This window comes from Opisthocomus hoazin, chromosome 3, assembly GCF_030867145.1.
Source record: "Opisthocomus hoazin isolate bOpiHoa1 chromosome 3, bOpiHoa1.hap1, whole genome shotgun sequence".
Classification (NCBI taxonomy): domain Eukaryota; kingdom Metazoa; phylum Chordata; class Aves; order Opisthocomiformes; family Opisthocomidae; genus Opisthocomus; species Opisthocomus hoazin.
This window is the reverse complement of record NC_134416.1, coordinates 97,402,504-97,415,692: the sequence shown is the minus strand read 5'-3', so window position 1 is coordinate 97,415,692 and position 13,189 is coordinate 97,402,504. Positions and strand designations below refer to the sequence as shown.

At 39.7% G+C, this 13,189-nt stretch overlaps 1 protein-coding gene across 2 annotated transcripts in view; it reads right to left on the bottom strand.

Annotated features, from left to right (window-relative positions):
• The window catches only part of FBXL7 (F-box and leucine rich repeat protein 7), a 197,634-nt gene that overhangs the window by 143,898 nt on the left and 40,547 nt on the right, over positions 1 to 13,189 (bottom strand). For both annotated transcript variants that reach the window (XM_075417117.1, XM_075417116.1), the window contains exon 2: positions 6,181 to 6,270. In XM_075417117.1, the coding sequence (XP_075273232.1) occupies positions 6,181 to 6,270 (90 nt within the window). The remainder of the gene's footprint in view (positions 1 to 6,180; positions 6,271 to 13,189) is intronic.

Below are 13,189 nucleotides of genomic sequence, written 5' to 3'. Positions count from 1 at the left end.
GCAATTAACAGAATGACATCCTCCATTAAAATATCCTAAAACGTGTACTTTGTTCCCTCACTAGTAAAGTGAAATGAAAGGCACACAACCCACATAAATCTTTCTGTGCTCAAGAAAAGTCACTTAATATGTTCCCATGTAGAGCAGTAATAAACGTTTTCCGATACAGAGCTCAAATTTTTCTGGAAAAGAATTTTTTCTGTATGGAGAGCCAAGATATCACGAACTTTCTATACCTCTGAGTATGAAAGCCAGAGACAAAAGTGTCCATCATTCTTCGACACAGAAAATAAGAGTGCAAAATGACTGCTTTGAGAGATTTCACATACTGGTAAAGCTCAAGATGTCTTACCACAGTTCATAAAAAAATGTTTCAAAAGTAGCTCCTTGTTCCATTATTCACTGTAGTCTTCTAAAATGACTTTAATAACTTAAGTGTCAAAGTAAGAATGGTATGGCTGAATGCACTCTATTTCTACTTTCCTCAATTAGATATTAATTACACATTAATTCACTCACAATTTGCAGAATAAAGCAATGCAGTAGTAGTAGTCAAATTCCAGTGGTTTTGAAAGTCACTTGAAAGTTATTTTCTTAAGTTACTAGAAGAGCACAACAAATGCATGAAGGATTTTTGCTATTATTACATGAATAGAGGCTAACTTCTCTCAGAAGAGCTTATCCAGCTATGCTTTTTAAATGTATAACTGGAAATAAATTGTTTCAGTTACTTGAGTAGCTGGTATTTCTAGAAGGAAAGAAAACTTGAGTGAATACCTGTACGTCTATATTCAGAATAGTTTGTTTGATATTGGTTGGGTTTGTTTTGCTGTGTCAGTTTGGTTTTTGCTTGGTGCTCTGTGGGGGTTCTTTTTGTTGTTTTGTTTATTGGAGTATGGTTGCATTTTTTTTTTTACCCCTAGGACTTCAGCAGAATGAAAACCAGTACTGAGAGAAGGCTAGTTCCTCATTTCACAAGCATTCTTTTCTCTGGAACTTATCCCCCTTGCCAGGGGAAGATGATAGACAGCAGAAAATCCATAGCATAGACCAGCACTAATACACCATCCACTTCAAGAGGCTTCAGTTGCAGCAACTCACCATAAAAGGATGCTGAGCAACGCAGCCTGATCAACCTTAGCCAGGTATCATCTTGCACAGAGTGTGAAGTAACACTCTTACATGAGTAATTAAAGCATTACATACTTGCAAAATGCTACATGTTCACATGGTTGCCCCCAAACCTAGTTTGAGAGAGCGAATCGTTCCTAATGAACATAATTATTACAGCCAGGCTATAGGGTCTCCTTCTCCCAGAATCACAGAACCATTTATGTTGGAAAAGACCCTAAAGATCATCAAGTCCAGCTGTTAACCTAACACTGCCACATCCACCAGAACCACTAAAAAGCCCAAGTAAAAGAGAAAGGAGGATACAGCTGTAAGAATGGCAGACTTATCTTGCACACACCTAAACTTCAGAAGAAATACCTCTTCTGTTAAGATGCATACAAACAGCCACTGCCATAACAAATGCATTTGATCTCCACACTAAACGTACATTGCAGCGCTACTGGGTGAAAACCAGTGTTCTCTTAATTTGTCCGTTTTCCAGATATGGTCTTAAAGGTACTTAAAGGTACATGAACATCATCTGAGGAAGCCAGACTCTAGACTTCTCAGGGTACTGCAGAAGAAAAAGCAAAGTTACGTACTTCCTTTTTGAAGGTCCCTAAAAGTCAACATTGCTAAAAGCAGGTATCATTTTAACTTCTACGGAATACAGCAGCTGACTTCACTGTATATCTGCAAAATTCAAAATATAAACATTTAACAGGATATATTCAGAGGTATTTCAGCACTGACCCCCTCTGCTAGAACAGTTTTTTGCTTCAGGCTGAATTCCTCAATTTAATTTTATGGTAACTGAGAAATAAGTTAGAACTCATACATGGACCTCATACACCAGCTCTGAATTTAAAGCTGCCTCTGGATTACCACTTAAGAGCCATATACATGAAGTGCAAACAATATTGATTTTTTCATTTGCAAAACAGTCAAGTTAATATGAAGCATTCAGCCTGGATGTAACATTCCACGCTCTGCAGGTAAGTGTTAGAAGAAAGCTCCCTGATCAAGGTAAGCTCATACAAAAATGTTCAGTCTAATCTTCTAAATCAAGTTTTACAGAATAATATTCCAGCTGAGACTGCGTCTAGCAAATTGCATTTAAATGGCCCACAAAAATCCATTTAGTCTTTCACTTGCCAGAAGAGCAATGGGGGGTAGCAAAAACTCATGCGTTCTCAAGTTTCTAACTGTAATTGATTGATGGGGTAAAGAATTGCAGACAATGTCCGAGACAGGAAAAGAAGTAAAAGACAGCGTATATTCAAAGCTAAAGAAAATTTTATCCTCAGAAGAGGAGACAGCGTGGAGTGTGCATGCACATCCACAGTCTACCGTGCTTCCTTCTGAGCCAAGCCGTAGCCAAACAGACATTTCCTACAGCATAGTCTGTGATTTACAGAGAGGACCAGACGTCTCCTGTTTGCCATGTGCACTTCACTTCAGTACAGAAAGTGAAAGCCACAACGAGAGCGACCGGACTTCATTTTCAGCACCAGTACAGCCACACCTTTACATCCATGAAGTGCATCACTGGTACCTCAAGTTTGAATTTCGAAGTTTTGTGGTCTGCCAAGTACTGTCTGCACTCCTCTACACAACAGAAACAGGGTGGTAGTCACCTCTCCAACGCATTGCTGAGTGAAGCTGGTTTGGCTAATATTAGTGATACAATGTCTGCTCTTCACTGGTACAGTATGTGCAGTTCACTCAGGCATGCCTAATAGTATAAGCATTTTGTCTCCATGAACTCTCCTTCTACAGCTCTACTGATGCTCAGAATCTACAGTATGAGGGAGGGTACCAGATTTTGACCATAACTGCATCTCCCATTCCCATCAAGAGATTTACCTGATGTGGCCTTAACAGTATATCAAGGACTGGAACACCACATTAGCCATTTGAAGCAGCTTGTTACCCATTTTTGTACCCTTCCTATAAAAGAAACATCACGGCACCGAAACTTCACAAAGATAATGGCTGTAGTACACAAGATGAAGAGTGTGGTTCATTTGACTGTTCAAACTATTAGCAAGGTAACATTTGCTGTACTTCCTGAGATGGTTTGCTCTTCCAAGCCAGAGTCTTGATTGACACCTTTTTGCAGTCCTTGGGAATCCATACCTGCCTAAGTACTTTACATGACTGCGTGTCTACTGTAGAGTACCACAGAGCTCGCATGAGTCAGTCCCACAGATTTCCTTTCTAGTTTCAAGGCATTTCATTGACTCAACTTCAACAAGTGTTTTGCCAACTGTCTTACGGAAACAGAAGTAAAGTTATGCTGTGCAGAACTGGAAAGGGTTAGGTCTGTTCGCAAAGCTGGAAAGCAGGAGCCGTGAATAGCCTTCAGCCTCAAATGCAAATTCTACACTCTTCACAGAGCTGGGCACTCAGGAATACAGCTCCTGGACAGAAATTCAAGAGATGCAAAGAAGCTGTCTGCAACTTTTTCAATTAAGATCATTTCACAGGCTAGTGAAGGTGAAGAAGACTTCACCTGCGATGTCTCATAGTCCTTCCCACTCCATACCGAGGACACATACATCTCAGCACCCAGAACACGTGGCTCATTCATCAGACAGCCTACAGTGCAATGAATTTACAACACAGGGCTAAAGCAAAGGGCAGAATTGGATCAATCTGTCCCTGCAATAAACCAGTCTCATTGTGAAGAGCAAGACACATTTACAGTCTCTGGGGTGGGCAGGTACTACTCTATCACGGCAAACAAATACCAGAGAATGAAGTGCTATAAAGGTAAATTTAACTAACAGTTATAAAAAGTTATGTAAACACATCAATGAAAAGACATAACTGCTACTGCTTGTACAGCATCTAACACAATCAGGCTCCTGTTCTTAGCTTGTCCCTTGACACTACTCTGTAACTGAACAGTGCAAAAGCACTCAGTCTTGTAAGCAAGGAACTCTATTAGTCTTGCAGAAGGTATGAGACTCTGCTCAGCTGAATCCTCCTACAGCATAACACTACTCTACATGGGGAAAATCAGCAGCGTTAGTAAAAAATCCAGACACACACCAGTTGATAAATGTGCTGTCCAGTAACAGCACTGGTTTCAACACTCACTGCTTTTCTGCAACACCACTTCCACGTCTCTGCTCTCACTCGCCTTCATGGAACTCTTATGCTTCCTGGTTATGACATTCAAAATTTCTGCCAGATTATACAGCAATCCACTTCAAGGCAATTTATATTAAACTGATCCAGAAGAGAAACTCCTCATCAGAAAATCTTGGTAAGAAAGTGGTGGTAGCACAAGCTGAGGAAGACACTACTTTGCTGTTGTCAGAGTTTGTCAAATCACACTCTTCTACAGCACAGAAACTAGGCTCACATCTGAAACTGTCTCAAAGTATAGAATACGCAACTCCACTGCTCTGAACTCTTTCTGAATCTGCACGAGAACTCGTAAAAACATATCTTTACTACAGCATCTGCTGGCCTGCGTTTAAGCCTCCCTCACTAATGAATTAATCAGCTGCAAACCAGCGGTGAAGATTTCAGGGTCAACATTGGTATTCACTGGCTCTGCACTGGGCTAGATTACAAACATAAATCTTAGAGATTAGTAAAGGATTATTTTGCATTATCTGATTTGAAAATAAGGAAAAAAACACGCTGTACTGACTGAAGTAAAACAGAAATTTAAAACGATTGTTAAGTACTGACTTCAGACTTTCCACTATTCCTTTGTGGTTTCTTTTTTTTTTTTTCCCTGGCTGTCATACAGAGAAGTTAAAATGCTTTTATACATTTCCTAAATTTACTTCACATCTTGGCAGTTCACCTCTCTCAGGTACCTCAAAACTTTTGAATCTAAGGCTTAGAGAAACATGAAGTCTACTATTGAACTTCACTTCATTAGTCATTTCTTCATTTATTGTTAAATTTATTGACCAGACTGAAAAGCAGATTATAATCCAGTATCTCTCATGATTCACAGGTGGCAGATCTTCATTCTTGGTATGGGATTATGTGTGTCTAACAATGAACTCTTGTTATTTATATGGCCATTTATTACTTACATGAACTGCTTTTACCGTACAGACTCTACAGTCATAGTCAGACTTGCCAAACTAGAATGATTCAAAGTCTACGATTTCTTTTAACTATAAGAAATAAAGCCAGACTGAGAGCAATCAGAGCTTGTAACTTTATTTGTAATGACAGAAGTGTAAGAAATCAGAATTATTATTTGATAATTACCAAGTACAACCAACTTATCATGACATAGTTGGGCAGAAATGCTAGTTAAGACACATAAATTTACCATTTAAAAAAAATCCTTTCAGCTTACATCATTAAGCTACATAGAGATTTAACAATTTCCTCTCAGCCTTCGAAGATGCTCTTATAAAAACTAGGGCCAATGTACTTTGATTGAAGAGAGCACACCTATTCACATATAAGGCAGCAGCAGGAAGAGATCAGCATTTCTCTGTTCGTAGGCCAGTTAGTACAACATTGTATTAATACTGACACATAAGACATCTCCTTCTCCTAGGCATTAAAAATCTAGTCCCAGATGATCACATACTCCTGTAACTGTAGGTGAGGTATGTCAATCTAATTATATCCTTGTCAGCTATTCATGTCCATAGTCACATTTTTGAGTATTTGGCACAAATAACTCACATTTTCATGGTGTTCGCAGTAATAAAATAAGAAGCTGAGATTTAACCTAGAACATATGCCAAAAATCTTCCACTAAGTATACTCTTCAAAAATAAGTTCAAAATCAGATTGCATCAATTCTTCAGTATAAAAGCCTTTGCTGAAAAAGGAACATGCAAGACTACTCAAAACCCTCTACATTTTTGTTCTGCAGAAATATCTTCTAAACCTTTGTCACAAGCTTAAATCAGCTGTAGCAGTGGAAACTGTACACAGGAAAAAGAATTGTTTTTTAATTTCTAGTACACCGAAGGTACTGTACACAGAAGGAATGAGGAGGAGGGGTTCCTTTTCTGAAAACTGCTAGGATTATGTTGGGGGGCCTGACCTGGGTAATGAGTACCATCTGCCTACCTTCACTGGTAGCTGCATTCTTCTGGGCTTTGGTGGGTGTGTGATCTGTACTTGAACTCACGTCGGATGAGATGCTTGAGCTGCCTTTGCCTGCAAAGGGAGAAAGAGGTGGAGAGGGTGGGAGAGAGAGAGAACAACATGAGTATCAACAGCAAAACAGAAAGACCTTCCATATCAGAACTGGGAACAATTCCAGGAAGCTTTAAACTAAGTTTAAAGCAGCTGATGCTCATTTTGTACACACTGGAGTAGGAGTTAACTGCATTATAATTTATAGCATGTGCATCTTTACATGTACTAAAACTGCAAACGGCCTCCTGTGTCACAGGGGCTCTCATTACATATTTGCTAAGCTCCATTGTAAATGAAAAGTTGGTGATTAATAATGTTAGGAGAACTTTAATGATCAGTTTTCTCATCCAAATACCTCTAAGAGATCAGGACAAACGGACACTGACCCTCCTCAGCATGAAGGGTTAAATTCAAAATGTGTTAAATGAGCTCAGATTTCTGTTTTATGTGTTCACATCACGTATGCAAGTCACTTTGTTGCATGAAAATGAAAGCGAGGCATCTGCTTTTTCCTCCTGTACCATGCTTGTTGCTTGATAGAATGTACCATTTTAAAACTACCTTCTCCAGTTACTGTTCTTCACCTTTCATTTCTTAACTGTAAATCAGAACCAATGGATGTTTCTTCTTTTGTTTTCTTTAAGACCTTTTCCTGCATATCCTACATCAATGCCCTCAGACGTGTATGCAGGATGTCAAACTAAGTAGATGTTACCAACAGAAGAAATCCAAATACAAAGAAAAAATTAACTGAGATAGATACCACAGAAAAGCAGAGGGGGGCTAAACAAGTTTATCTTTTTGTTTAACATGTGAGGATCTAAGAATGAGTCATTTCTCTTTCCCTTCACTCACTTTACTCAGTCTAATAACTACTAACAGGGAATACATTCTGCTCTCCAGCAGGAGCCAGACCAACCACCCAATCAGCAATACATGAGATAATTCTAGAGAGAGGAAATACTGTTACATTTTAAGAAGTTATCTATCCCCACAAACACTGCACTAGTGAAGCCTTTAACAGCTATATCGGTTTTTGAACCAAAATAAGGCTGCACGCAGAAAGCTAGCTGACACCATGTTTCTGTCACTTGAGTAAACCCATAATCATAGGAATGTTAGCAAGAGACTTTTCTGATCTGTTATTTCAATCAAGCATTCCTTGGGGTTCTGGGTTACAGTATGCCTGGTTTTCATAGCGTTTAGATGTAAGGAGGAGGTCTGCTTTTTAAAGGTGCCACAACAGAGCAAGGATTTAAGTTTTAATAGGAAACGACTGGAGAATGTGCAAACGTAGGTTGCTTCACAACCAAGGTACTGCCAACTTAATCCATCAGCCAGCCCTAGAGAATCATTCTCCACATAAAGTTGCTTAAGTTAGCATGCTCAGATTTAAGAGATGATTGTGGAGTGAAAGGATATTAAAAAGGCCAGAAAGAAGCAAAAAATAAATGGCTAAGGCTAGTAGTTGGGTGGGGTGAAGAGGAAAAAAAAAAAAAAAAAGGAATATTTTCAGCAGTTCACTTACTGCTTTTTACATTCCTTTAAGAAGTTAAGCAAACCCAAGAATCAGTGCCTCTAGAATATCACTTCAATTGCTCTCAAGCTGTGACATGAGTAGGTGTGATGGACTGTGGTCTCTGTAGAAATGACTGCCCCAAAATAGCTCTCCAGCTAAGGCAACCAGGTTTATGGTAAAAGAAAGGCAGATATGAAAAGAGAAGGATAAATGTAAAATGCTCTTTTCCAGGATGAGCCAGAGAACTTGAACACCTGCAATAGCTGATAATCAAATCATTAATGACAAGCAAGGTATCTGAATGGTATTGTCCCTACTAGCAGCTCCTTATGCCAGAGAACTTGAAACACCTGCAATAGCTGATAATCAAATCATTAATGACAAGCAAGGTATCTGAATGGTATTGTCACTACTAGCAACTCCTTATGCACCAAGCCTTGCAGCTGCAGAGTCAGAAAACAAACTTCCAAGGACTATCAGCACTCCTTAGCAGATTAACAGAAAGAAAAATAATCAAAACAAAAAAGACAGACTGGAAAAAATTATTTCCTCAAAGCAAATAAACAGGTTTTCCTGAAAAAAAAAAAAAAATGGGGGGAAAAGGAAGTCAGTGATACCACACAACAGCAGAGTTGCTAACTGGTCATCTGTGGCATAGGCTGCTTTCACAAAGTGAATCCTTCCTGCAGCTACATACCTCCCCCATTAACAGCAATAATATTTGTATTTATACCACACACAAGCAAGCCTCCAAGAACGCAACAGAAATATTTTGCCCACCATAGGGTGCCAACTGGCAGTACATCCAATAGCAACATATTATTTACAATTGCACGCTTCTGTAGAAACTGTAAAATTCCAGATATAAGTCTAGGTATCTGCCACTTCAATCTACTTGAACTTTAAAACTTTTTAACTCCTTGTGAGCAGTTAAAACTAGAGATCAAGAAAAAGGAATCCATAGTGTTTATTGCTTTGGTTGGATACCAGTTCTTCCTGCAATTCTAGTTTTAACATTTTATGATACCATTAGTTTTCTCTTACTGTCTACAGGCCCAAAACAAGCCTTCTTGCTGTCTACTTTGAAACTCTCCTTTCAGGGGAGGAGGATGCAGGAGATACTTTCTAGTAAATTTTCCATGTGTTTTAAATAGACTAGCAGACACCACATCTATTCTTTTAGTGCAAAACCAACCCATTTGCTTCTAATAGGCTAGATTTGGCTACTGCAGACTCACGTACACGTGCAAGAGCTAACATATAAGAGTACCTAAGTATTCTCCAGACAACTTGGATTTAATAACAGGAGACAGCGCACCCTCAGCAAGTTCCCAGGTGATACAAAACATGGAGGAATGGTTGATATACACAGAGGTTGCTGCTGTTCAGAGGGACCTCATCAAACTGAGAAAAATGGGCTGACAAGAACCTCCAGAAGTTAGTTCATCAGAAGGAAATGTCAAGTCCTGTATCTGGGGAGGAATAGCTCCATGCACCAGTACATGCTGAGGACTGACCAGCTGGAAATTGTCCCGACAGGGAAAGACCTTGCAACCAAGGTGGACACCAAGTTGAACATGAACCAGCTATGGGCCCTTGTGGCAAAGAAGGCCAACAGCACCACGGGCTGCATTAGGAGGAATGTAGCCAGCAGACTGAGGGAGACGATCCTTCCTCACCTCTGCTTCGCACTGGCAAGACATATCTGGAGTGCTGGGCCCAGTTCTGGGTCCCCAGTACAGGACAGATAGGGACTTACTGAAGAGATTCCAGAGAAGGGCCCTGAAGTTGAAGGGACTGGAGCATCTCTCCTAAGATGCAAGGCTGAGAGAGCTAGGACTGTTCTGCCTGGAGAAGAGAAGGCTCGGAGAGATCTTGCCAATGTATACAGATACCTAAAGGAAGGCTGTGAAGAAGAGGGAGCCAGGCTCATTTCAGTGGCACCAGTGACAGGACAAGAGGCAATGGGAACAAATCAAAATGTAAGAAATTACATTTAATCATAAGATTTATTTATGTATTTATTTTACTGTGATGATGGTCAAACACTGGAACAGGTTGCACACAGAGGCTGTGGAGTCGCTATCCTCGGAGATATGCAAAACCTAAATGGATGTGACCGTGAGCATTCTGTTTTAACTGACCCTGCTTTGAGCACTGATGTTGAACCAGATGATCCAGAGCTCCCTTCCCACTTCAACAATTCCATAGTTTTATAATTCTTGTACCTCTGCGAGGACAGTGTTTTGTAAACCTGTAAGCTGTGTTAATCATCCCATGATTTCAGCGCTTCTATGAAAAATTCACTACACAAATGCCTTTCCAACTGACTACACCAGTTTTTACCACACCTTCATTGTTTACCTTTAAGAGTAGCAACTTAATAGTAAAGTACTAGGTCTTACTATGCGACTCCCTACAAACTTATATATCCAACAAATATATATCCAAAATAGCTGTAGAAATAGCTCCTGAAGATATTGCCTTTTTTTGCTTAGACAGCATATCTTAATCAAACTCTGTAATAAATATCTGCAGGCAGATTCACTAGTAAAGAAAACCAGCAAAAGTAGTAGCCAACTTCCGTGATCCCTAACATACACCAAGTTAAACACCCAAAACTAATAAACATGAAAGAAAGTAGGCCTGTCATCCAGGGTTCATTCTCTGAAAACCACCTCAAGAAGGGTCTGTCACAGTAGGAAACGTTTCACAAAAATGTTTTAAGCGGAAGTCCTGTGTTAGAGGAGACACCATCTAGTCCTCAAGCCAGAAAACACCTGTTTCAGCAGAGAAGCTCTTGTCATGCCATATTTGATGCCCACATACCACTTTAAGGAAGCATGTTGCAAGGCAAAGGAAAGAGGCAAATTTTAATTTAGGATATGGGACTGGTGCTGCCAAACATTCAGTAAGTAGCAAGAATTCCCAGGCCTCACACTCACCTGAGCTCGTCTGAGGCAAGGTTCTTCCTCGGTGCTTTTCTCAGGTCATTATCTTCCTAATATGCCACATAAATTCAAAGACTGCCGATTTCCCTAATGCCACAGCAAAACTTCAGGCATAGCATAACAACTGGTCTTCAGAAATCAGTTCACCTCTGCAATTTAAGCAGCACGCTGAGAAAGTCATAGCAAGTAAATATAACTTGACAGAGGTTCTAAAGCAACGACAAGTAGAAGGACCAGAGGTCAATATTGTAAAGGCTACAGAAGTAATAACTGTATTTGATCCTCTGCTTAAGCAAATTAAAGGCCTGCCAAATGCATCTTTAGAATGACTTGTGATTGTCTAGAGTTTCCTTCATACGTTCAACAGTTTTCTATTTTGAAGTCAGAAGCCGCAGTCCCAAAGAAAGCAAACTGCACTATGGTAGCAGGTAGATATGACTGAAGAAAGCAATTTTCCTACAATACATCATAATTTACAGCAGCAGTGAAGGTAGCATGGATTTCACCACACCTGCAAAGAATCACACGTCTACACAGTTGCAATTCATGTCAGGTCTCTGACCTGCTTTTGAAGAAGCAAGAGTATGGATATTTTTTTCCACCTACTAGTGACAAAGTCTTACAACAGTCCTAGGAAGAAGATTCGAGTTGTCTAACCCAGTATGCTATTTCCTACATGTTTTATTTTGATCCTGCTGGAAAGAAAATTAGAATAAGGTAAGCATGTAACAGATACTTCCCTTGAACACTGTCTCTGCCTCCAGCTCTTTGTAGCCCAAGGAATTTTTTTTAGTCATAGATGTCTTTGTACTCAACAGCCTTATGGCCCTATTAAATCCACCTGGTCTCTTTCTGAGTCATGACTATTCAAATAATGTGTTCCATTTTCTTTTTATCACAGAGGGCTATACTGACTGAAACATTAGGTTTATTTTATAGAAGTGTTTTCCTCTTCAGTTTTTCTATCACAATAAATCATAAATAATAAAATAATAAAAGAGATGCTACAGACTGTCCAATGAAATACTGCTAGAAGATTGTGCTTACCTCTCATTTCAACATTGCTGCAAAAAAGCAATATCTTTTTCCTGCTGCCTATATAGCTAGTTACAATCTTTTTTTCAAAAGCATGCTGACAAGAGCTCCAAACATCTCTATCAATGTATTTCAGGCTGTCAAAAACTTGCAGGACAGAAGTAAGACTAAACACACACAAAGCTTCTTAGCCAAATGGAAGCATTTAGTAAACACTGGAAAGGAAACAGCATGAACCGGTGAAAAGGAAGCCGGATTCTGTCACTGATTTCTGAAAAGTGCCAAAGACATTGCAAGCCGGTCAGGACAGAAGCAATGGAGTTTAAACTTACCCAGGGCAGCACAGTCTAGAACTGTCCAAGACTGAAAAACTGTTTTCAGCAGCACACATGCAAAGCCTGTCCTGTTACAGACAGTGTTTCTGACTCTGACTGTCACCTCATCTTGCATTTTGTTCTTTTCCTCATTGCTACTGCACATCCAGGCAGCATAAACAGAGGCTGCATGAACTATGTGATGCAAATCATAAGACAGTCAAGGCTCATCGACATACGTGATGATGAAGGTGTGTTCTGGCAGCCAGTCCTTTTCACCTCGCCCTGGAATAGTTTTTACTAGGGCTTTTTGCAGCACATTTGCTCTTGGATTCAGATGCATGGGCATTTTTGTGCTCTATTTTACGTGCCCTTCTAAGATATCAGAACAGAGAGGCTGACTTTTTTTATGCCACCTTGGAAAACACCAGCAGTAGAACTCTTGACAGCAAGTTTGAATTCAAAGACATGGACCTTCAGCAGGCGGTGAGAGTTACCTCAGGAGTTAAACGGACAGTAGGGACAAATCCACTGTTTGCCATGCTCCAGTGCAACAGACAAAAAGGCAAAATGGAAAAACAAAACATAATAATTCAGAAAAAAAGAGCAATGAGCAGTAAAGCCTAGAATAATAAAGGCCATTAATCATTTTAATTGTCCAAAAGCATTATATTTCAACGACTTTGACGCAAAGAAGTCCGAAAAATGCGTTTACTTAAGCCATCAATTCTTATACAAATGACATTAGTCAAATTCAACTTCTCAACGTGAAAGGGCATATGCATATGGCTTTTCTAGCAGATGATCATTACTTTCGTGTCTTCAGACAAGATTTTTTTAATCATATATGCCAACGACATCAAGAAGGAGTCCAGAAAAAACCAAGCCAAACCTCAAAGCATCAGAGATCATGCAAGAGGTAAAAAAAAAAAAAAAAAAAAAAAAAAAAATCTCTTTTCCTTCCCCTGTTACCACAACACACCTTATGCTGGTCCAAGTCTCCAAAACCTCAAATGTATCTCTTTACAATCTGCACCTCCAGAGACCGCAGACTCCTTGTGTGTTTCTAAGCATCCCCATGGAAATCAGCAGCCCACTGCAATACTTAGGCTTTGAGG